At 41.0% G+C, this 25,910-nt stretch overlaps 1 protein-coding gene across 8 annotated transcripts in view; it reads left to right on the top strand.

The window, feature by feature from the left end:
- Positions 1-8,150: 8,150 nt before the first annotated feature.
- The window catches only part of TTF2 (transcription termination factor 2), a 47,279-nt gene continuing 29,519 nt past the window's right edge, over positions 8,151-25,910 (top strand). For 7 of the 8 annotated variants that reach the window (XR_004176974.1, XR_004176975.1, XR_002515736.2 and 4 more), the window contains exons 1-6: positions 9,003-9,091; positions 9,171-9,273; positions 11,071-11,157; positions 22,532-22,598; positions 24,383-25,375; positions 25,696-25,810. Coding sequence is in view for 5 of the 8 variants with exons in the window: in XM_031652275.1 (XP_031508135.1) it covers positions 9,064-9,091; positions 9,171-9,273; positions 11,071-11,157; positions 22,532-22,598; positions 24,383-25,375; positions 25,696-25,810 (1,393 nt within the window). In the remaining 3 variants the exon portion in view is untranslated. Of the gene's footprint in view, positions 8,261-9,002; positions 9,092-9,170; positions 9,274-11,070; positions 11,158-22,531; positions 22,599-24,382; positions 25,376-25,695; positions 25,811-25,910 lie in introns of those variants that run through there. The other variant, XM_031652286.1, reaches the window with a different exon arrangement.

Below are 25,910 nucleotides of genomic sequence, written 5' to 3' on the forward strand. Positions count from 1 at the left end.
AGCATACATTCATCAAAAAAATACTGGTGAAACCCCATCTCTACTAAAAATACAAAAATTAGCCAGGTGTGGTGGCATGTGCCTATAATCCCAGCTACTCGGGAGGCTGAGGCAGGAGAATCGCTTGAACCCAGGAGGCAGAGGTTGCAGTGAGCTGAGATCGTGCCACTGCACTCCAGCCTGGGCAACAGAGCGAGACTGTCTCAAAAAAGAAAAAACAAAATACTGGTGAGGGGGTGTCGGGGGGAGAAAAGTAATTGATGCAGTTGGACAAGTTTCTCTGGGGAAAGAGAATGCATGTGAAGTGCAGAGAGGATGAAGTAGTCATATTCATATATTTTAAAGTGATGTAAAAATGGATCAGGTGTATTTTGTTTAACTCCAGATGACAAGAAAGTAGAAGTTTCAGACAGAAAGATTTCTGCTCAATATGCATTAGAATTAACTGACATTTTGACACACTCAAAGCGAACTTGTTATAAACAGAAGTTTCTATGCTGAATCCATTAGGGACGCTGTGGAAGGGATTTGGGAGGACACATTAGGTGGCTTTAGGGTTCCTTCTACCCTGTGATTTCATCCATTCCATTTAACAGATACGTATGCAATGTTTACATGCTGTGTATACAGTGATTAGTGAGGCAAAGAGAAATAAGTCCCTGCTTTTTTGGCACTTACATGTATAGTCTATGGGGCAGACAGACAATGAACAAGTCAACAGACAACTATGAAATAAATGTTACGTGGAAAGCAAACCGGGTACTGAGAGAGAACAAGGAAGAACCTTTGTAGATAAAGTAGTCAGGGCAAGGCTCACTGAGATGGTGCTTGCTGAGACCTAAGGATGAAGGGCTAAGGTTTTAAAGAACTGAGGAAAGCATTCCAGGCAGAAAGCACAATATAAATGCAGGCCTTAGGGTAATATGAAGCTTGGCACACTGAGGAACAGAAAACAGGTTAGGGCGGCTGCAATATAATGGTTGGGGAGTGGGATGGCTGTCTGTGAGAGGGGAAGCAGGTAGGGCCAGATCATGCAATGCCCATAGGAACCAAAAGGATGACTTCACCTTTTTCTCTAAGTGTAATAGAAAGTCACTGAAGAGTTATAAGCAGAGTAACAGAACCTGATTCATGTTTTTAAAAGTTGATGAGTTCTTTAAGGCCATTTTCATACTAAAAAAGTAGCAGCAAAAACCAGAGGCTGCTCTGCTCTGGCTCCCAGGCTAACTCAGAAAGGAAAAGGAGGGAGAACCAGGAAGAACTCTGCCAGAGTCTTCTCAGCTACTAAGATCCCAGCATCCAAGGAGGCTCACAAACTTCATGGCAAAAGTCTTCAGAGCATTGGGTAGTATTGTCTACGCTCAACTTGAGAACCTGGAATCCACCTTAGTGCTATTTGTTGCTTTGCAGAAGAAATGCAACTCAGAAACAAAAAGAAAAGAAAACAAAACAAACAAAAAGAGGCCGGCTGCAGTGGCTCACGCCTGTAGTCCCAGCACGCTGGGAGGCCAAGGTGGGCGATCACTTGAGGCCGGGAGTTCGAGACCAGCCTGGCTAACATGGTGAAGCCCCGTCTCTACTAAAAATACAAAAATGAACCAGGCATCGTGGCATGCGCCTATAATCCCAGCTACTCGGGAGGCTGAGGCAGAATTGCTGAAGGCTGGGAGGCAAAGATTGTAGTGAACCGAGATCACACCACTGCATTCCAGCCTGGGCGACAGAGTGAGACTCTGTCTCAAAAAACAAGGGGGAAAAAAAAAAAGAAAGAAAGAAATACAACTCAGGGTGGCCACCAGAAAACAAGTACATAGCCAGTGGAGGCCTTGAGGCTCAAGGTTATCTTGAATGTGTAAAGCGGCGAAGGGTTTAGGGAACAAATGAGTAATGAGGGTTGAGAAGAAGGTTAGAATTAAGTAGAATAACTAGTATAGGGTTAAGGGGAAGAGGGAAAAAACAGCTTGGGATAAAACTTGAATTAGATACCAAAACATTGGGTAGGAGGGCATGAAGAAAATAAAAGAAAGAAAGGATTAATTAGAGGAAGGTTAGGATTGAATAGCTAAGATGAGAACTAGGCAAGTTTAAGAGCTGTTCTGATGAAGGTACAGAGACGTGGCGCCTATGACCACTCTACTGCTGATAGTATAATACCATTATACGCCATATAAAACAATGGGAGAAAAAGAAGAAAAGAACACCAATAATCCTACCATCTGAAATAAGCATTGTTATTCTTATTTTGGTACATCCTCTTTGTTATTGTTTTCTATGTGTTTGCGTTTAATATCTTTATTGGATTTTAAAAATCAGAGCAATACATGCTAGTTGTAGAAATAAAAACTGCACCAATCTCCCAACCCAACCTCCCAGAGGTATATAAATGGGATCATACAATATGCAGTCTTGAAAGTTAATAGTTTGTTGTGACTAAACATATTTTTCATGTCAGGTGCGATGGCGCACACCTATGATCCCAGCCCTTTGGGAGGCCAACGTGGCAGACTGCTTGAGCTCAGGAGTTTGAGACCAGCCTGGGCAACATAGTGAAACCTTGTCTCTACAAAAAATACAAAAATTAGCCAGCTGTGGTGGTGTGCTCTGGTAGTCCCAGTTACTTGGGAGGCTGGAGTGGGAAGACTATTGGAGCCTGGGAGATGGAGGCTGCTGTGAGCTGAGATCGCACCACTTCCAGCCTGAGGGACTGAGTGAGACCCAAAAAAAAAAAAAAAAAAAAAAAAAATGGACATGACTATAGTCATAGTACATAGTACATTGTATAATGTTTGTTACTTAACATTATACAAACGATTACGATGTCTTTCATCTCTTTGTATTAATAATAATTAATGTCATTTTAACTTAGGTTTAAGTTCCATACAAACATTAAAGAGACTTTCAAGACCATTTAAAAAGAGGAAGATGATGGCTAAAAAGCACATGAAAAAGAGTGTCACATCAATAGAAAAATCCAAATTTAAAAAAAAATCAGATACCACTTCACCCCTACTAAAAAATGCACACAATAACAAGCATTGTTGAGGATGTGAAGAACTGGGAACCCTCATACGTGGCTGGTGGAAATATAAAATGGTATAGCCACTTCGGAAAGTGGTTTAGCAATTTCTTAAAAAGTTAAACTAACCATATGACCTAGCAATTCCACTCATAGGTTATCTGCCAAAGAGAAATGAGAGCAAATGTTCATATAAAGACTTTAACGTTAGGCCAAGTGTGGTGGCTCATGCCTGTAATCCCAGCACTTAGGGAAGCTGAGGCAGAGAGATTACCTGAGGTCAGGAGTTTGAGACCAGCTTGGCCAACATGGTGAAACCCCATCTCTACTAAAAATATAAAAATTAGCTGGACATGGTGGCTCAAGCCTATAATCCCAGCTACTCGGGAGGCTGAGGCAGGAGAATCATTTGAACCCAGGAGGAGGAGGTTGCAGTGAGCTGAGATCGCGCCACTGCACTCCAGCCTGGGCGACGGAGCAAGACTCCATTTTAAAAAAAACAAAACCAAAACCAAAACAGACTTTAACATTAATGTTCATAGCAATATTATTCCTAATAACTCCAAAGGAAAATGATCTAAATGTCTACCAACTGGTGAGTGAACACAGTGGAATACTACTCAGCAATAAAAAGGAGTGAAATACTGATACATGTGCAACATGGATAAACCTCAAAAGCATTATGTAAGTGAAAGAAGACAGAGGCAAGAGTCTACATATTACATGACACTATTATATGAAATGTCCAGAAAAGGCAAACTTATAAAGACAGAAAGCATATCAGATGTTGCCTTGGGACTAGCTGGGGGTGGCAGTTGGAATTGACTACACACAGCTTTGAGGAAAGTTTTTGAGTGATAGAAATGTTTTAAAACTGGATTCTGGTGGTGATGGCACAACTTCATAAATTTACTTAAGAAGTGAATTGTGGGCTGGGCGTGGTAGCTCACACCTGTAATCCCAGCAATTTGAGAGGCTGAGGTGGGTGGATTACCTGAGTTCAGGAGTTCGAGACCAGCCTGGCCAACATGGTGAAACCCCATCTCTACTAAAAATACAAAAATTAGCTGAGCGCGGTGGCGGGCACCTGTAATCCCAGCTACTTGGGAGGCTGAGGCAGGAGAATCACTTGAACACAAGAGGCAGAGGTTGCAGTGAGCCAAGATCCCACCATTGCACTCCACTCTAGCGTGGGCGACAGACCAAGACTCCATTTATATATCTATATCTATATATATATATATATATATGAAGAATTGCACATTTAAAAAAAAAAAAAAAAAAAAAAAGAAGACGAAGATGAAGAGCCTGCTTTGAAGCACTTTTGGAATAATATTTCAAGAACAGTGAAATTTGGAATCTAATACTGAAAAAATATTGGTACAACAAAAGAATTTGTAGTCTCTTGGCTTTACAAAATATAACCACATTTGTTCTCATTACAGTATCATCCTGATTGAGCCTATCTATGTCAAAGGACAAGTTGAAAACAGTTATATATTTGAAAGGCACGAAATGAAATGAAATGAAATTGAATTACCATTACCTATCTTCAAACAAAAAGAATGAAACAGAAGAGGGTGGGCCTCAGTTTGGTTTTTATGTTACTATGCTGCTACCTAGTGGTCATTTAGAAAACGGCAGGACTTGGGTTTTTCTTTTTTGTCTTGGATTTGTTTAGCCATGTCTGTACACCACAGCAAATACCTAAACACTTACCGATGTGTGGGTTAAATATCTGAATGTATTGCTGAATAATTTATGCTTTATAAAAATACTATAGTGGCAAGAACTGGATTGAAAGTTTTGAAAAATGGCTTTTAGTCCCTGATCGGCTGGTGTCAGCTTTGTGACTTTGAGCCAGCTCAAAATCAATCCATGGGTACTATCCCGTTCCAAAGTTTTAGGAGCAGCTCTGTAAGGTCAGCTCCTTAACTGCTCTAAACTTTAGTATCTTCATCTTGAAAATGGGGATAAACAATCCCATCCCTAGGCTAGTTGTGACAATTAAATGTGACAATGCATATACAAGTACTATCTCAGAACACACCTCAGGAAAAGTTAGAATATGACTTTCCCTCTCAGAATGTGCCTAATGGGGAACAATCCTTTATCTGTCAATTAAAATTAGTTACTGCTTCCCATCATATCCCAAAGCAACAAGCAAAAACACCAAAAGTTCAGAAAAGTAAATATGATTCTTAAAATGACCCGCTGATTGGAAAAATAAATTTGAACAATTTAAAAAATAATCAATAAAGCATAGCAGCTGGAATTTTACAAATCACTTGAAACTTGGAAATGCTGATTATTTTAAAACAATAAGGTAGTGACCAAGATGTCAAAAGGTGAATACCAATGGTATACCTCTCACCAATGGTATCTTATGGAGGTCTGACATGTTTAATGTATGCCAGTCAGCACAATGCTGACCACAGAAAGTATAATTCTTTCACTTTCCCAAGAATTAAGCCCCGCTTTTGTGGGGTTGGACTTGTTCCTGGGTGTGGTGGCTCACACCTGTAATCTCAGCACTTTGGGAGAGTGAGGCAGGAAGACTGCTTGAGCCTAGTAGTTTGAGACCAGCCTGGGAAACACACCAAGACCTCCTCTCTACAAAAAAAAAAAAAAAAAAAAAGAAATCAAAGAATCAAAAAATTAGTTAGGTGTGGTGGCACATACCTGTGGTCCCTCCAGAGGCTGAGGTGGGAGGACTGCTTAAGCTCCAGAGGTTGAGGCTACAGTGAGCTATGATTACACCACTGTACTCCAGTCGGTGGCAGAGCAAGACACTGTCTCAAAAAAGAAAATAAAAATAAATAAAAACAAAATGAGTGTCTGTACTAGGCGGGAGCACAGTAGTTCAATCATGGCTCACAGAAGCTTCAACCTCCCTGGGCTCAGGTTATCCTCCCAAGTCAGCCTCCCAAGTAGCTGGGACCACAGGCATGCTCCACCAAGCCCGGATAATTTTTGTATTAGATGGAGTTTCACCATGTTGCCCAGGCTGGTCCCAAACTCCTGGATTCAAGCGATCCACCTGCCTCAGCCTCCCAAAGTGCTGAGATTACAGGTATGAGCCACCTTGCCTGGCCCACCCTTGATTTTATTCAGTATTTCACAGGTCAGAGAACTAGTTTTCTTCTGTAACTGAAGGGTTTCTACTACCACTTTATTTCTTCACCCATTAGGATATTTCCTTAGGATGCCAACATATCTAGATGACTAATTTTAGTTATTACTTTCCATGCAGCAGATAGATGTTTTGGCATTACTTAGTTTTTAAAACAGCTTTATTAAGGTATAATTTAGATATCACAGAATTCACCTATTTAAAGTGTAAAATTCGACGAGTACAGTAAATTTAATCAATTGTGCACCCATTACCACAGTCCAGTTTTAGAACAATACCAACATATACTTTGCATTTGACCAGCTCTATACTGAAAAATTTATTGGATAATTAACCTGTGCATTTTAAACCATCTAAACCTAGGACCCAGCCTAGACATTATTTTGAATAAATCAAGCTTTAAGGAAAAACAAACTCTAAACTTTACTCAAAATAGAGATCCATAAAGCACATTCTCGCAAGGTCTCTCCAGGGGTCTGTAGGCTAATTAAGAATACACATTTAAAATATAAATTAAGAATAAAAAATAATACACATACACCAATACACGTATGTATTTTGAAAAGTGTATTCATTATAGTTTATTTCAATAGGCATAAGTTTTTTTTTTTTTTTTTTTTTAAGAGACAAGGTCTCACTCTGTCACCAAGGCTGGAGTGCAGTGGCATAATCACAGCTCACTGCAGCCTCGAACCTGTGGGCTCAAGCCATCCTCCCACCTCAGCCTTCTGAGTAGCCACAACCCCAGGTGCCCACCACCACACTCAACAGGCATAAAAATTAATTTTAAAAATGTTTCCAGTTATGACCATCTTTTATCCAATCTCAAACTTATTTTTTTCAATCTTTTAAATATGATGAAGTGGAATAAGTTGCCCAGAGACTTAACATTTTTATCTAGTATATTTTAAATTTATGGAAGAAATATTCCCCATTTGTGATTTGGCTGTGCACACTTTTACCGGGATGGACTGGAGATACTGACTTGGGTACTTGCAGAGGAGGTGCTTCTTCCTTAATGGGATATTTAAGAGGCCCCGATTTTGCCTTATTTTAAAAATTATTCAAGAAATAATTAATTACCATGCCCCTCTTTCTGCAAATCCTGTATTCATGGTGTACTACCTCCAATACAGCATCTGTTAAACACGTACAAATACATCAATTGCAAGAATAACAATCTCGGAATAATGAAAATGCCTCTACCTGTTTTTTGTTCCTGTCTTATCTCTAAGTTCATCTAAGTTTCAGAAGGGTAGTTATGTATAAATGAACTCCACTTTGGAAATTCCATTTTTCTCTAGTCCTGGAGAGTTGCTAATAACTCCATTCATTTTGACATTTAAATACTATTTTATATTTTTATGTAAGTGTTCAATATGCACTAGTTCAGTCTCCTCAAAATACTGAGTAAGTTTCTTGTGGTTGGAATAGTTGTTTCAAACTTTGTGTGTGTAAAAGAATAAATTTTACATTTCTCAAGCACCTAGTCCACATCGGGCATAAAAAAGCTATTTAACAAGTACTGTTTAATTAATAAATGATACCTCAGGCTTGTCTCCCTTTCTCTGGATCCCCATAAGATGTACGTTTATCACATCGCCGAGATTTCCTAGACATTACAGATTTTCTGTTCTACGGCCCCCATAAGAACAGTGCAGGTGCCACACCATATGTCTGGGACATATGGTCCTCAATAGCTGCAATATGAAACTATTTCTATTGCAATAAATCTGGTATCTATTCCTCTCTTTTTGTTTACTAATAGTTTTGATTACAACTTCAAATTTTAAAAATCGAGGATGAAGCTAAATAGAAGGGAACTGTCCCCTTTCTTCTATTTAACCTCATCTTCCACTTTCAAAATTACAAAAGAGTATTAGGAAAAAAAATTTGACAGTACAAAATAATAAAGCAAAATTCGCCTTCACCAAAAGTCATCTATTTCCCCTTCCGTAGTTTCCACGTTGAGGCTGGTAACTCGGGGCTTCCACTCTGGGCGAGCCTAGAGAACGCCTAGTACACACAGGAAGCAGCTGCGCGGGCCAAATGGCGCTGAGACCTGCGCACCTGTCCACGGACCAGCCAACTCGCCAACTCTTTGACCTTGGGTGAGTCTCTCAAATTTGAGTCTCCGGATCTTCCATAAAATGCTACCCATCTCATCAGGCTGAGTGAGGAGAGCCGTGTATGTGTAAGCACTTTGTGAAATCTAAAGCACGAGGCAAACTTAAAGCATTGTTGGGGGGAGGGGGGTCCTAGAGAAGTCTTTGTGCCTGCCTATGAGAGCCTTTTCAGTTCCCCGCAGCAGCTTCCAGGGACTTCCCACCACCCCGGCCGCTCCGGCTCCTGCACCGCAAATCTCGCGGCTCCGCCTGCAGCTGCGGCTTCCCCGGGCCTCCCCGCCAGCGACTGAGCGAGGAGCCCAGCGCGCACGAGCGCCAGCCTGGCTCAGAGACGCCCGCGAAGCCAGGGCCTTTCAGCGCCTGCTAACTGGCGTTACCCCTAGGGCCGCCTCTCGGTTTTAAACGTAAACAAGAGCTGCCCTTCCCTCTTCCAAGACCTGCAAATCCAAGATTCCTTTCCTCCGGAAGCCCCGTCGCCTTCTAAGTTTCTCCCCAGCCTCAGCCACGCCCCAGCCAGCAAATGCCGGGTCTTCCACGTCCGCTCGCTTAGTATTTGATTTCGGCGCGCGCCATACCTGAGGGCGGCTGTGATTGGTTGGAGGTTAGCGAAGTTCCTATATGATTGGCTGATGGCGGGTAGGATGGAAGAAGGCCAAGGGCGGAGAATTGTGGGCGGGATTAAGACTGCAAGAGCTGAGTGATGGTTGGTTCCTGAACAAAGAGGGCGGAGTAAAAGGCGGAAGCAGACTTTGGGGCGGGGCCTTGTGGAACTTGGGAGAGCCCGCGAGATGGAAGTAGTTAGGTGTCCGGAGCACGGTAAGGGACCAGGGTCTCAGCATCCCCTGGGGCCTGTTAATTTAGCGTGGCGTAATCGTTCACTTTCTTCTCTCTTCAGGGACTTTCTGCTTTCTTAAGACCGGCGTCCGCGATGGCCCGAATAAAGGAAAGAGCTTCTACGTGTGCCGGGCAGACACGTGCAGCTTCGTGCGGGCAACCGAGTAGGTCTCGACCTGGGCCCCACTCCCTGTGGCTACCTCCCGAGAGAAGCTGCCGGCTCCCCGCTGTCGGGGGCCACAGAGACGAGGAGTGGTGGGGCCCTGGTCTGCGTTGTCAGGACCCTTTAAGCAGTTGGTGATCCCAGGGCAGCGTGGCGTGTTTGGAAGACGCCCTGCTAATTCTGGCTGTGTGACCCGAGGCTGGTTACTCTCCCTCTCTGGGCCGATGGTTTCCCTACCTGTAAAATTGAAGATCGGTGTTTTCCAGCTCTGGGTTTCTATTCACCTGACAGGACTTAACCACTCCCTTCTCCTGCTCAGACAGTCCCTCCCCCTTTAAAGGAGTAAGGACACACAGCAGACATGGTGGAAAATAATTTATCTGTGTTTTGCACTAGTTTTAGGCCCGACTGTTTTTTTTAAATGTTTGAGCTTAAAACACTCTAGTGATTAGTTGTTAGCCTTTTTATTTTAAAATAGGAGTCTCTGCATCTAAATGGTGAAATTGATAATTCAAAGAAATTAGCGCTGGAAGAAACAACGGAGGGCCTGGCGCGGTGTGTGAGGCCTGTGATCCCAGCACTTTGGGAGTCCAAGGCGAGCGAATCGCTTGAGCCTAGGAGTTTGAAACCAGCCTGGGCAACATGGTGAAACCCCGTCTCTACAAAAAATTTTTTTAAAAAATTGGGCATGGTATCACACGCCTGTAGTCCCAGATACTCGTGAGGCTGAGGTGGGAGGAGAGAGTCAGAAATGTTAAGCATCTTCTCTAAAGTGAGGAAAGTTAATAGTTTGTCAAGTGTTAATGTTTTCACAATACCAAGTGTCTACATCTTCTATGTGAATTTTAAAACTACCATCACATCATTAAAGGTTTGCTCTCCATTCAACGGAACTTGTTAGAGAAAAGTTATTTTTCCACGTGTCAGATGTAAAGTACATAATGGATATCAGTATTAGAAAAGTGTCCTTTCAACATGTACACTAACTTCCCATGTTTCTGTTTCATGAGTTAGATGATTTACACTGAGCCTCTCAGGTCAAGTTTTGTGAGATAGAAGCATTTTTACGTTTGCAGGAATTCAGCATTAATGGTGGCATAAGATTTGGTTTTACATTAAGAGAAACACTCTTATTTAGGTCCCATCTACACAAATGCTTTGCTATACAAACTAGTACAGTGGTATTTGAAGACAATTATTGGATAAACTTGATTTATTTGGAATATATCTGATAACCAAAATATAGGCCAAAAAAGTGCCATAGGTATAGGAGAGTACTTTAAACTTTCACTCAAACCTGTTTACTCTCAAATGTTATATATATTTAAATTTTTTCATAGTAAGTTGGGAGTGATTAAAAAATTTACCCAAAACAAGAAGCATATAGGACATATTATTAGAAGTAGGCATGTGAATAACACTAATTGACAGCTCTCAGGTTATTATAGGGAAAGCATGAAGGAAGAGCCTGGGGAAAATTCATACAGGGCCTCAGCCAGCCCTAATTATGTCATTCATAGGGGGATCTCAGTGTAGAGGTTATACAGTGCAGTGTAATTTTAAACTTTTGAGTCATCAAGAAATAGTTATGCTTTATTTGAGAAAGTGGGTAAAGATGAAAGCTAGGGACCCCTTCCCCAAAGGAATGCCCACAGCCGTGATAATGAGTGGGAATTACAAACCCAGTAGAGGTTATACATAGATTCTTGATGTAAAAGCCTATAGTTTTGGTTTGACTTTAGGATATTGATCTCTGTTCCTGGCCTAAAAATGTTTTCAACTTTTTTCTTTTCGCTAGCCTTCCTGTTTCTCATTGCTTATTGCATGAGGACTTTGTGGTAGAGCTTCAGGGTTTGCTTCTGCCACAGGACAAGAAAGAATACAGGTAAGGGTCCAAAAGGAACATCTAAGTATATTTGCTTTTTTTTTCTCCCTGAAAGAGTTGCAGCCAGGTATGTATTAGGATTGTTCTTTAAAAGTCATTTTAAAAAACAAACAAAATTTGTGTATGTATTAAGTGTCTTTTGGGCTGTCACTCCGTAACTGCTGAGCAACTAGTTAATCTGAGAAGTCTGATTTCTGGTAATTTTCACGTAAATGTCTCCACAATCATCCCTCTCCAACTGTCAAGTAGCTTATAATGTCAGCTGACCATTGGCCACTAACTTGCAGTTAACTTGTCAACCTTCCAATTCTGATAATAGAACAAGGTAATGGATAAAAATGGCTGACAGATACTTAGTACTCAATAAATGTTAGTTTCCTTTCCTTTCTATGGGAATTTGGGAAGGGCAGAGAAGTCTATAGAGATGGGAGATATTTGTCATGAGTATTTAAAGATAAAGGAGGAATTCCCTAAGTGTTATAGAGAGGTCATATTTAATGGATTAATATATTGCATTAGAGTACTGAGGCATGAATTAGCATGGCGTTTTCAGGGAAAATTTGAACAGAGACTTTAGGAGATAAGGCTGGTCAGGAAGGTAGGGGTCAGGATGTGATAGTCTTTGTGTGATATTCTATGCACTTCAGAATTTATATATTCTAGATCCCCCCCCACCCAGTTGAAGACATTTGAGTACCACCTACAGTTTTTACATACCTGAGTACTGTTCATACTTCTGTTTTTCTTAATTTAGTTATGTGTATAGTAAGATACACAAGTCTTAAGTTTTCAGCCAGTTAAGTTTTGAGAATGTATGTACCTGCTCATAAAACCAAGCTCCGAGTCAAAATATTACCCCAATAAGTGCCATCAGTCCCCTTCAAGTTAATTTCAACCCTCCCATCTCTACCCCCATCAGCAATCACTGTTCTGATTTTTATCTCTTTAGATGTGTTTTGATTGTTCTTGAATGTTATATAAATGAAATCCTACTGCATGTACTCTTCTGTGTCTGACTTCTTTTACTTAACAATGTGTGAAATTTATGTAATATGTATCAGGAATTCATTTTTATTGTGGAGTTGAATTTCATTTATAAATGCACCACTTTGTTTCTTGTGCCTATTTGCCATCAGAAAATCTCAACGTATCTGTTTAAATCTTTTGTCCTTTTTTTTGCATTGAAATTTTTATCAAGTAGTTTTAGATTCACATACAGTTGTAAGAAATAATACAGAGTTATCCCCTATAGACTTTATCCAGTTTCCCCCAGTGGTGACATTTGCAAGGTTTAGAAATATATCACTAACAGGATATTACTATTGGTGCAACCCACCAGTTTTATTGGTAAAGGTAGTTTTACTTGAACTAATTTATATGTGTATGTGTGTGTATATTTAAATCTATATAATTTTATCCTGTTGAGTCATGTATCTACCACTACAGTCAAGGTACTGAAGAGTTCCCTCATGGGACCTCTCTGTTGCCCTTTCTATAACCATACCCCCTTCCCTCCCTTCTACCCTCTTCATCCTGGCAATCAGGAATTTGTTCTTCATTTTTAAAATTCTATCATTGCACAATTGTTACATAAATGGAATCATACAGTATAACTTTGGAGATCTTTGCCTGTTTTAAAAATTATGTTGTCTTTTTTAAAAACTGAGTTGGAAGCGTTCTTCATAAATTCTCTATACAGGTTAGGACAGGCATGGTGGCTCACGCCTGTCATCCCAGCACTTTGGAAGGCTGAAGTGGGCAGATCACTTGAGATTAGGAGCTCGAGACCAGCCTGGCCAGCCAACATGGTGAAACCCCATCTCTACTAAATAAAAGAAAGCAAAAAAACAACAACAAAAAAATTAGCCGGGCGTGGTGGCACACTCCTGAAGTCTCAGCTACTCGGGAGGCTGAGGCAGAAAAATCACTTGAATCTAGGAGGATTCAGTGAGCTGGGTGAGGTTGCAGTGAGCTGAGGTCCCACCACTGCACTCGAGCCTGGGTGACAGAGGGAGGCTCCTTCTCAAAAAAAAAAAAAAAAAAAATTCTCTATACAAGTTATTTGTCAGATATTTGTATTGTGAGTATTTTCTCCCAGTCTGTGGTATGTGTTTTCTTAATTGCTTTTTAAAAAGCAAATGGTTTAATTTTTTATGAAGTCCAGTTTATCATTTTTGTATGGTTTGTGCTTTTTGTCTGATCTCCAAGAAATCTTTGCCTACCCCAATGTCACAAATATTGCCATGAATTGTCTAGAAGCTTTATAGTTTTATTTTTGTTTGTTTGTTTTTTTGAGAGAGAGCGTTTTGCTCTGTCTCCCAGGCTGGAGTGCTGTGGTACAATCTCAGCTCCCTGCAACTTCCGCCTCCTGGGTTCAAGCAATTCTCATGCCTCTGCCTCCCAAGTAGTCACAAGTAGCTGGGACTACAGGTGCTCACCAATAATTTTTTTGTATTTTAGTAGAGACGGAGTTTCACCGTTTTGCCCAGGCTAGTTTTGAACTCCTGAGCTCAGGCAATCCACGCATCTCGGCCTCCCAAGGTGCTAGGATTACAGGCGTGAGCCACTGTACCTGGCTTGTTTTTTTTTTTTTTTAAAGTAGCTTTTTCATATAGGTCTATTATCTACACTTTAAATTACTTTTGTATAGTATATAAGGTAGTGTAGAGGTTCGTTTATTTTTACATATGTTACCAATTGCTTTAGCATCATGTTTTGAAGAGTTTCCTTTTCCCATTGAAATGCTTGGCATCATTGTAAAAAATCAATTGATCTAATATATGTAAGTCTATTTCTGGGGTTGCTAATCTGTTCCATTGATCCATTTGCCTATCTTTACATAATTAATCAGATAAAATAGTGTGAGTCTTCTGACTTTATTCTTTTGCAAGATTGTGTTGGCTATTCTAGGATCTTTGCATTTCCATTTTTAAAAATTTCCACAGAAAACCCTGTTGGGATTGCATTGAATCTATGTAGATCAATTTGGAGAGACTTGTCAATACTGAGGCTTCCAATCCATGAATGTAGTGCATTTATTTATGACTTTAAAAATGTCGGCCGGGCGCAGTGGCTCATGCCTGTAATCCCAGCACTTTGGGAGGCTGAGGCAGGCAGATCACGAGGTCAGGAGATCGAGACCATCATGGCTAACACGGTGAAACCCCATCTCTACTAAAATTAAAAAACAGTAGCGGGGCGTGGTGGCGAGCGCCTGTAGTCCCGGCTACTTAGGAGGCTGAGGCAGGAGAATGGCGTAAACCCGGGAGGCGGAGCTTGCAGTGAGCCGAGATCGCGCCACTGCATTCCAGCCTGGGTGACAGAGCGAGACTCCGTCTCAAAAAAAAAAAAAAAGTCTCTGAGCATTGTTTAATGTTTTCATTAGAGAGTTCCTATACATCTTTTGTTAAATTTTTTTCTCAGTGTTTATGTTTTTTAATGCTGTTGTAAATGGAATTTTTTAAATTTCATTTTTGGATTGTATTCTGCTGGTACAGTGGGGCTGGTAAGGCTTTATTGCATGAAGTTATACTCTACTGATACTTAAAACCATTTACGTGCTACTGGAGGACCTTTACCATACAGACACACTGTGGTAGGTGTTAGGAAGCCACTGAAGGATTTTTGATCCAATTTGCATTAAAAGAAGAACTGTGGAGGACAGATTAGAAAGTGAAAATAGAGCAAAGAGACTACTGAAATACTAGCCAGCATTGAAAGCCCACTACATACTTTTTTTTTTTTTTTTTTGTAGAGACAAGGTCTCACTCTATTACCCAGGCTGGTCTCAATCTCCTGGGCTCAAGCAATCCTCCTACCTCAGCCTCCCAAAGTGCTGGGATTATGAGTGTGAGCCACTGCACCTAGCCTGTTCATTATCTTTTAGCTTCATATAATTTGTTGTGATAGATGTCAATGTCCCTGTTTACCAGACAGATGAAGAAACTACCATTGAGACAGGTCAGAAAGGGAATCTGGTTATAAAGTGGCATTTAAACCCAAGTCCAACTGATTCCAGACACACCAACTTTCTCTTAAGTGAGAGGTGATGGGCCTGAATTGAGGTAGCAGCAGTGGAATTGGGTGCAATTAGAATGGAGAAAACTTGCTGAAAGAGCACTGATAAGATGTATTTCCTGGCAGGGCATATAAGCGTGTTCCTTCCTCCATTTTTTCATCTGGAATATTGCTCACAGTGACCCTAACTTCCCTGGGTTGGAGGACTCCGAGAGAGAACGTGTGTGATGGCCTCGGTCTGGTGTATGGCACATTGTCAGTGCTCAGTAGGGAAATGGTTGCTAAGGTGGGACTTCTGGGTAATGTGTTTACATTAAGCAGGACAAGGAAGAAAGGTCAGGTTGGTAGAGTATTGGGATGTGTGGCCAACATGTACAGCTTTGGACTAATCATGTCTGTTTGTTTTTTTTTTTTTCTTTTTAAGAGTCTTGCTCTGTCACCCAGGCTGGAGTGCGGTGGCACAATCTCAGCTCACTGCGACCTCTGCCTCCCAGGTTCAGGTGATTCTCATGTCTCAGTCTCCCGAGTATCTGGGATTACTAGTGTGTGTCACGATGCCTAGCTAATTTTTGTATTTTTAGTAGAGACGGGGTTTTGCCATGTTGGCCAGGCTGGTCTCGAACTCCTAGTCTCAAGTGGTTCACCTGCCTCAGCCTCCCAGAGTATTGGGATTACAGGCGTGAGCCACCACACCTGGCCAAATTGTGTCTTATTTTCATGTGAAACCAGCTAGAAAAATGAGTGTGCAGCTCTGAAGAAAGGCGTGATTGAGGTCAGAATTTTGAGAACTTGCTGTTAACATTCTTTGTACTAGATGGATGAGACTGAGAGGGGATTATTATTTTAAAATAGAACAAAAAAGTATGTTACATGTATTTCTCTCAGCCCAAATCCAGAACACTATTACTAGGAGGTACTTACTGGAGCTTTAAAAAGGTTGTCTTAGGGCTAGGTGTGGTGGTTCACACCTGTAATCCCAGCACTTTGGGAGGCCAAGGTGGGCGGATCACTGGAGGGCAGGAGTTCAAGACCAGCCTGGCCAACATGGTGAAACTCCGTCTCTACTAAAAATACAAAAAATAGCTGTGCGTGGTGGTGGGTGCCTGTAATCCCAGCTACTTGGGAGGCAGGAGAATCACTTTGAGCCGGGAAAGCGGAGGTTGCAGTGAGCCAAGATCACATCATTGCACTCCACCCTGGATGACACAGCAAGACTCAGTCTCAAAAAAAAAAGGTTGTCTTAGGACAAATAAAAGTAAAAGGCAGTTCTCAACACACAACAAATTAAAAAACAATAACAACAGAAAACCAGGTACCCTGATAGGTGGTATGGACTGGACATTTAAACAGAAATAGATAAGCCTATATATGGATGATGGCTTCCGTAGTGAACATTAAGGGTGTTGAGCCAGAACCCCTGGAGAGTGACCTAGGGGAGTACAGCCTTTCCCTCACACAGTCTGGGTTTTCTTTTTAAGAACTTAAGTATTTTACATCCTCTAATTCATAGTATTATGTTTGGCTTAATATAGCCAGGAGACAGGTGCAACAGAGTAATGGAAGGGAGGTGTAAACTGAGGTGAAGATGCCCATTTTTTCATCCCTTGCAGTGTAGCTGCGTTTGTGTGCAGATCTCTAACTGAAACACCAGATGGCACCACTCACCAGCATTTGACTGGCCGTTCGGCGATGGCTTTCTGTGTACAGGCAGTAAAGGAAACCGATAATCTCAGTAGAACCAGGGGGAAGAAATCTTGCATTGACATGAATGATGTGGCACACCCTGGTATACAAATGTTGGACATTGTCATTGAGTTCACATTTTCCTTTCTCTCTGTTTCTCACAGAGCTTTCACTCTCAAGGATACAGGGTCAAAATAAATGGAAATATTTCTTAGTTGTGGGTAAAACAAGTTTTAGTTCTTTAAATAATTGGTTATGGTATCATTCTGAGCAAACTATCGCAAGGACAGAAAACCAAACACCGCATGTTCTTACTCATAGGTGGGAATTGAACAATGAGAACACTTGGACACAGGAAGGGGAGCATCACACACTGGGGCCTGTCGTGGGGTGGGGGGAGCGGGGAGGGATAGCATTAGGAGAAATACCTAATGTAAATGACGAGTTAATGGGTGCAGCACACCAACATGGCACATGTATACATACATAACAAACCTGCACGTTGTGCATATGTACCCTAGAACTTAAAGTATAATTTAAAAAAGAAATTCACCTCCAAAAAAAAAATTAATTGGTTGTGGTGAGATGTTCAAAATGTTTTACTTTTAATAACCCTTGAAACTTCACATGTGTAGAAAACTCCTCGTCTTGTTGACTATTGGGTGAAATTGACCTGCGGATTATCTAGCCCTAGTATAGTGAGCAGGCTGATGACAGAGAGGCAACCAGGCATGCGCCAGACCCGGCCAGAACCTTGGGCCCCACCAGCTGTGAAGGACCCACTGAATAAAGCCATACTTATGGGGCGGTGTACAGTACCATGCACTGCACTGTGCAATAATGGGAGCAATCCCTGTGTATAAGGGTAGTAACCCTTTGTAATATGTGTAGCAATTACGTTTTCCCAGTTTGCTTTTTGTCTTATAATTTTGCTCATAGTATTTTCATCATATGGAAGTGTAAACTTTTAAAAACTACTAAATTCTTTCTCACCTCAGTCAAAATTACTAAATTCTTTATTTCTCAGCTTCAGAGTTTTATCCCATGCTTAGAAAAGCCTTCTTCACTCTAGGACTACAAGAATATTCATCTCTGTTTTTTTCCTAGAACATTTACAATTTTGTTTTTTACTTTCACATTTTTTTTCCATCTTGAATGTTCATGTAAAAGAATGAGGTAGAAATTCGGCTTTATGTTTTTCCAGAGCTGGAGCATGTAAAGATGTGAACTCATAATCCCCAAGGAGCCTTTGACACAACTGGAATAAGAGTTAGACGTACTGAGATTGGCATGCAGTCTCCTCTGCACGTTAGAGTGCTAAATTGAAGACGTTCAGATGCCAGATGGTTCTCTGACTCTCAGACATACAGTTCAGGGCTAGGAAGGTTACATAGAAAGTGGACAAGTTGAGACCTGAAGTTGTCCTTGAATGACCTTGACAGTTTTGATGGAGGAAAGGACAAGGAAGTGTTGAGGCAGAACAGCTTCAGCAGAAGTGTGGATGTAGGAATAAGCAGGGTGATCAGCTAGAGTGAACTTGGCATTTCTGTTGCCTATCAAGACCTTGGTATATATCAGGCTTTGCTCTGATTGTATTTTGTCTTCATCATGACCGTATGAGGTATGGACTATATCATTTTGCCGTTTTACAGAAAAGGAAACTGCCACAGGGGGCAGTCAGTTAAGGTGTCTGATGTTTCAGAACTAATTCTGTGGTAGGGCTGGGATTCGAACCAAGGAGGATAGTTCTGGAGGCTGAGAGAACCGCAGCCTTGCTAAAGTGAATGCACTTGGCAATGTGATGTTGAGTTGGACGGTTACCTTTAGGAAGATGGAAGGATTTGTGTTTTGGTGAAGAAGTCAGGATTGAAGAGGTCTGGCTTCCTCTAGCTGGTTCCTTCATCGTTATTGCCTATAACCTCTGTCCTAGAAAACAATTAATAAACATACTGCAGAAATTAATGCTTTTCTTTATAGTGGAATTGATATTTGCTTTGTCCGCAAAAATATATTTCCACTGCATTCTTTGTTGATTTACAATATAATAAAACATAACAAACAAACTTTTTATCCTAAAATCAGAAAAGCCCATCCAGATTGATTTTAATTAAAAATGTAAGGGAAAGCATTTTTAGCACTGTGCCTAGCACATAGCAGATGTTCAGTGTGTCTCCTTCCTTCTTTCTCCAACTTTTGCCCTTTTCCTGAAAGTCTACATGGCATGAGTTTTGAAGTAGACACTACAGTCATGAGTCATTTAGCAATGGGGACATATTCTGAGAAATGCGTCATTAGGAGAGTTCATTGTTGTGCGAACGTCACTGTGTGAACTTACGCAAACCTACTTGGTATAGCCTAATACATACCTAGGCTACAGACCTGTACAGTATATTACTATACTGAATACTGCAGGCAGTTGTAACACAGTGCTAAGTATTTGTGTATCTAAACAAAGAAAATGTACAGTAAAAATACAGTATTATCTCATGGGACCACAGTTGTACATGCCATCCACTGTTGACTGAAACATCATCATGCAGCATGTGACTGTACTTATGAAATATTCTTTCAGTAAAGATTTCAAGTACTTGATATGCTTTAAACAACAGCAGGGATTTGTTCTTGATTTATTTCTGTAAGTAGTAGCACCCACTGATGGCAGCTGGTACTTTGAATTTTATGCATTCAAAGCATTTCAGAAATTGTATTACATATGTTTAATATAATATCCTATTGCAATGAGAAAAATTAAAGAAACCAGTAAGGTTTTAAAAATTGTGAACTTGGATGGGAAAATCGTGTTTGTACAAGAGGGAGGGGCTGGACCTATTTTCTCTTTAGCTTAACTTTTATGGACTACTTGTCCATTTGGGCTTGTTCATCTTTGTTTATGTGTCCTGGTGAAGTAGTGGCATCAAGGGACTGGGACCTGCTCAGGACTCCTGAATTAAGATGCAGACTGTTGTGATTCATCTTGTACATCGTGGGACTAATTTAAGAAGTTAGAAAAAGAACAATAAATTACACTGAAGGAAAGCAGAAGGAAGGAATTAATGTTGGTAAAAATTACATTTAATGAGTTAGAAAGCAGTATATAGATAATTAATAAAGAAAATCAGAGGCTTACCTGGTCAAGAAGAACAGCACAAATACATAATATAAGAAATAAGGAGCTGCACCACAGACGTATTGAAACGTACATAAAATGACGTATGCGTAGTTTCACTCCTTGTGCCACTGCTTTTAATAGTAAAGGATAAGAAACAGATGAACTGCCCACCAAGAGGGTTCTGGTTAAAGGTAACGAAACATCCTATACAGTGGAAAACTGCAACTGGAAAAAAAAATAATAAAAACAAGGGCCTTCTTTACATATATGTTACTATAGAAAAATTTTCAAGGTACTAGGTAAAAAAAGAAAGGCAAGGTATTTAGCAGTATGTATGTTATGCTACCCATTGTGTAGAGGAGGAAGAAAGAATGTATATTGACTTGAATACGCATTTAAAAATCTCTTGGAAAGGTAAACAAAAAACTAATGAGCAGTTACATGTTGGGAGAGAAGTGAACCGGGCAGATAGGGTGTGAAGGGGCTCCTCACTGTGTTTTTAATACTTATGGATTAAATACGTTACCTATTTCAACAAACAAAATATATATTTTTAAAATTCTTATTTAATCAATTAAATTTTTTGAGGAGTTATTTTAGGTAATGACATAAATCAGTTCTATTTTATGCAGCAATACTTAATTGTGTACAGCAGGCAAGTCAGAGTTGGGAATAAAGAGATCATATATGGTTTTTGCCCTCTAGTAGCTGAAAATATACCTGGACAGTCAGCTATATTTTATAGCTGGACAGTCAGCTTTATTGGGTTGCTGTAAATGTAATAGTGTTTTTTGCCATTAAAAGTAATGGCAGAGAGGCAGTTCATGGATTAAACAGGGAAGGGAATGTGGGGAAACCTTGCCAAGCAGGTATGACTTAAGCTGGGCCTTGAGGGACCAGTAGGACTTCCATAGCTGGAGATGGGGAAGATGGTAGACAGATCGGGATGATGAGGATATCCTTTGGATGGAGAGTAGTACCCATGCAAAGTCTAGTAGACTGGAGGGTGCATGGCTTAGTTCGGCAGTGGAACAGCATAGACAACTCTGGATAGCTGGACTATGGGCTGTGTTTGTGTGTGCAGGGACTTTCTTGCACTGGGATGTTAAGTCTGTATTCAGCCTTCTTTTTTTGGTGGAAAGAGTGTAAATATATACAGAAGTAAGATAGGGTACTGTAGTATGAACTTCAATAATTGCCAGCTCATGGCTACTCTTGTTCTGTATGTATCCTATCCACTTCACCTCATAACCCCTGCCCTATTTTGAAAGAAATCCCAGATAACATTATTTCATCTGTCAATATTCTAGTATGTAGCTTTAAAAGATATGGACTTTTTTTTTTTTTTTGAAACAGAGTCTCACTCTGTTGCCAGGCTGGAGTGCAGTGGCGCAATCTCAGCTCACTGCAACCTACCCCTCCTGGGTTCAAGTGATTCTTCTGCCTCGGCCTCCTGAGTAGCTGGGACTACAGGCACACGCCACCATGCTGGGCTAATTTTTGTATTTTTAGTAGAGACGGGATTTCACCAGGTTGGCCAGGATGGTCTTGATCTCTTGATCTCGTGATCCACCCACCTCAGCCTCCCAGAGTGCTGGAATTACAGGCATGAGCCACCATGCCCAGCCAAGATATGAACTATGTTTAAAAATGTATTTTTATGTTTTAGAGAAGGGAGTCTTGCTGTGTTGCCCAGGTTTGAGTGCAGTGGCTATTCACAGGCACAATCTTAGCACATTGCAGCCTCTGGCCTCAAGTGATCCTCCTGTCTGAGGCTCCTGAGTAGAGGGGACTGACTACAGGTGTGTGTCACTGCATCCAGCTGGACTCTTAGCATACCAGTTGGTGTACATATTTTCAGTGGATTCATAAACTATCATAAATAGTTTTATTAGTTTTTATTTGTTTAAATCAGGATCCAAATAAGGTTCACAAATTGGAATTGATTAATATGTCTTTTAAGTCTCTTTAGTTTTCCCTTCATCTTTTTTTCTCCCTTGTAACTTATTTGTTGAAGGGATCAGGTTGTTTGTCCTGTAGCGTTTCCCACTGCCAAGATTTTGCAGATTATATTCTCCATGGTCTAGTTTTACGCGTTCTTCTGTTGTTTCTATTTCCTATAAATTGGTAATTGGATCTAGAGGTTAGTTTTTTGTTTGTTTTGGCTTGGTTGTTTTGAGTTTTTTTGGGCAACATTGCTTTATAGCTAGTGTTGTGGCCCCCCTTCAGGGACACACAGTGTCTGGCTGTCTCTCATTTCTCTGATTTTAGTAGCTAGTGCTGATCAGTGTTTCTATTTCAGTCATTCGTTACAGACTAAAAAGAATAAACCTGTGTGCATTCTCTGGCGACCATGCCATATTTATTCTTTGACTTCTTAGCCCTTATAAATGTTCTGTGCAGTAAATAATTTTTAAATGTGTATATAAAAGTAATTGGTTTCAAGTGACCTCCCAAAGCCAGTATCAAATAGTTGCAAGATGTTTTCTTGGATTAAAAATAAGCTTATCTCTTGTTCTAATGGATTTTCATAGCCTTGATTATTTGTGTTTTATACTTCATTAGATTGTTCTTCCGATGCATTAGAAGTAAGGCAGAGGGGAAACGCTGGTGTGGAAGTATTCCATGGCAGGTAGGAATTATTCATCTGTTTTCGTTTTTTTTTTTGTTTTGTTTTTTTGTTTTTTTGTTTTTTTTTTGAGACGGAGTCTCGCTCTGTCGCCCAGGCTGGAGTGCAGTGGCGCAATCTCGGCTCACTGCAAGCTCCGCCTCCCGGGTTCACGCCATTCTCCTGCCTCAGCCTCCCGAGTAGCTGGGACTACAGGCGCCCACAACCGCGCCCGGCTAATTTTTTGTATTTTTAGTAGAGACGGGGTTTCACCGTGGTCTCGATCTCCTGACCTTGTGATCCGCCCGCCTCGGCCTCCCAAAGTGCTGGGATTACAGTCGTGAGCCACCGCGCCCGGCCTATTCATCTGTTTTCAAACCTGTTGTGTTAAGACTTTTAATATGCAGCATCACCTGAAAGTACCTTGAAGTTCACATAAACAAGTTGGTCTTCATCAGACTGTCTTGAAAGATAGTTTTCTTTAAGCAAGGTAGGCCCTGTTGGGACTTTAATTCAAAGGAACATTTGGTTGTAATCAAGATTAATTATTTGCATCCTATTTCACTTAGTAAATATAAATATTTACTAATACAAATATTTATTTGAGGTCTTAAATGCAGTCAGCATTCTTTTACTTAAGAAAAAAAATAGATTTCCTTGACTAACTCTTGTATCTTTTTATAGAGGAATTTCTACTTGATATTGGTATAAGCTCCTAGAATGTTCGAACTAGGAGGAGTGTCTCCTCTGAATAGGAGAAGCCCTATAGATATTCAGTACATAAGGAACTAGAACCAGGGAGATGATAAGACTTGTTTTGGCAGAGGTATGGCTTGAACTTACGATTCTATATTACCACAGTAAAATCTTCCTAAAGCCAAAATCAAAGCAAGTGTTTTAAGACAATTAGGTTTGGGGAAAAGTTCATCTTTTTTTTTTTTTTTTTTTTTTTTTTTTATTGAGACGGAGTCTCGCTCTGTCACCCAGGCTGGAGTGCAGTGGCGCGATCTTGGCTCACTGCAAGCTCCGCTTCCCGGGTTCATGCCATTCTCCTGCCTCAGCCTCCTCAGTAGCTGGGACTACAGGCGCCCGCCACCACGCCCAGCTAACTTTCTGTATTTTTGGTAGAGATGGGGTTTCACGGTGGTCTCGATCTCCTGACCTTGTGATCCGCCTGCCTTGGCCTTCCAAAGTGCTAGGATTACAGGCGTGAGCCACCGCGCCCGGCCGTGGTTCATCTTAAGAGAACAGTTTTTTTCTGAGAAGTATACACTGTGGCCATTGTGATTGTAAAAGCACTTTGCTTTGTCACTACTTTTCCTTGAGGTCTGGAAAAGCGTGATCATAGACAGAGAAGGAATGAAGCATTGAAAGTACCGTGAAGAAATGAGTCTTTTGTGGGTTTGGCATGTCATCTTTTCTAGACGTGGAAATGGTATCAAGAATGTTCAGGAAATATTGGACTGCTTTTACTGTGTTTCCATTCCTTCTGCAGAATAATCCTAAGTGAATTAACGCAGGAACAGAAAACCAAATATCATATATTCTCACTTACAAACAGGAGCTAAACATTGAGCACCCATAAACATAGGAACAATAGATACTGTGAACTACTGGAGAGGGGAGGAGGGCATGGGTTGAGAAACTCTTGGGCACTATGCTCACTGCCTAAGTGCGATATACTCATATAACAAAGCTGCATGTGTGCCCCCTGTATATAAAATAAAAGATGAGATGAAAAGGAAAGGCATTCTAGATAGGACATTTGCATTAATATTTTATATGAAGATTAATTATTTTGTCTTTAGGATCCTGATTCCAAAGAACATTCTGTCCCCAATAAGTCTCAGCATGCATCTGAGACATTTCATCATTCTTCCAACCAGCTGAGAAATCCATTCAAGGTACTTGACAAGAATCAAGAACCAGCTCTCTGGAAACAGCTCATCAAAGGTGAAGGTGAGGAAAAGACGGCTGATAAGAAGCAAAGAGAAAAGGGAGATCAGCTTTTCGATCAAAAGAAGGAACAGAAGCCTGAATCGATGGAGAAAGATCTCTCATCTGGCCTGGTACCAAAGAAAAAACAATCTGTAGTTCAAGAGAAGAAGCAAGAGGAGAGAGCAGAGATTCAGTGTGAGGCAGAGGAGACTGGAGGCACACACAAAAGAGACTTTTCTGAAGTTAAATCTCAACAGTGCCAAGGTAATGAGCTTACAAGACCATCTGCATCTTCTCAGGAGAAATCAAGTGGTAAGAATCAAGATGTCCAAAGAGAATCAGAACCTCTGAGAGAAAAGGATACCCAGCTTTTGCCTCAAAACGTTCACAGTCACAGCTCAATAAGCAAGCCCCAGAAAGGGGGACCCCTCAACAAGGGGTACAAGAACTGGGAGGCTAAAGAAACAAAGGCAAAGGATGGCCCTAGCACACAGGCCACCCAGAAAAGCCTGCCTCGGGGGCATTTCCAAGAGCGGCCGGAGACCCACGGTGTGCCTGCTCCTGGAGGACCAGTGGCTCAGGCTGCACCAGCAGCACCAGGGCTTTCCCTGGGTGAGGGCCATGAAGCTGCCACAAGCAGTGACGATGAGGAGGAAGATGATGTTGTTTTTGTTTCCTCTAAGCCTGGGAGCCCGCTACTCTTTGACTCGACTCTGGACTTACAGACGAAGGAGAACCTCCAATTCCCTGATCGAAGTGTGCAAAGAAAGGTATCTCCGGCCTCAGGTGTTTCCAAGAAGGTGGAGCCCTCAGACCCAGCAGCCCAGCATGTCTACCTTACAACACAACTGAAACAAAAGAAGGTAACTGTTGACTCGTGTTTTGTTTTTGAGGTCAGAGCATTGCTTGCTATGGGCAGATGGGAGATCTCATTGCTACAGAAGGGTTAAATATGTTCCTATGAAGGTTTTATAGGTGTGTGTTTAGTTTCTGCCTTTTCCCCTATTTATATTTTCAAGATTGGTAAGCCAGCTGGGTTAAAATTTTAAAAAGGTTCTGGTTTTTACACACATATTTAAAAGAGCATAATTTCAGAGTTTGGGCGTTTCAGGCTATTTTAATCTGAAACTATTCATCTAACAGTGTGAAAGGAGAGATCCATTTGATGGAATCTGTTTTGCAGAGCACACTGGCATCAGTGAACATCCAGGCTCTTCCAGACAAGGGGCAGAAGTTGATCAAACAAATCCAGGAGCTGGAGGAAGCGCTCAGTGGTCTTGCCCTTTCCCCAGAGCAAGGTAAAGTGGCTTATGCCTGAGAACTCCGGGTTTGCGTGGACTTTACAAGAGACATTTGGAAGCCCTTTTAATAAAGAATGTGTTGATTCATTCACTTTTC

This window comes from Papio anubis, chromosome 1 (assembly GCF_008728515.1).
Source record: "Papio anubis isolate 15944 chromosome 1, Panubis1.0, whole genome shotgun sequence".
Lineage (NCBI taxonomy): Eukaryota > Metazoa > Chordata > Mammalia > Primates > Cercopithecidae > Papio > Papio anubis.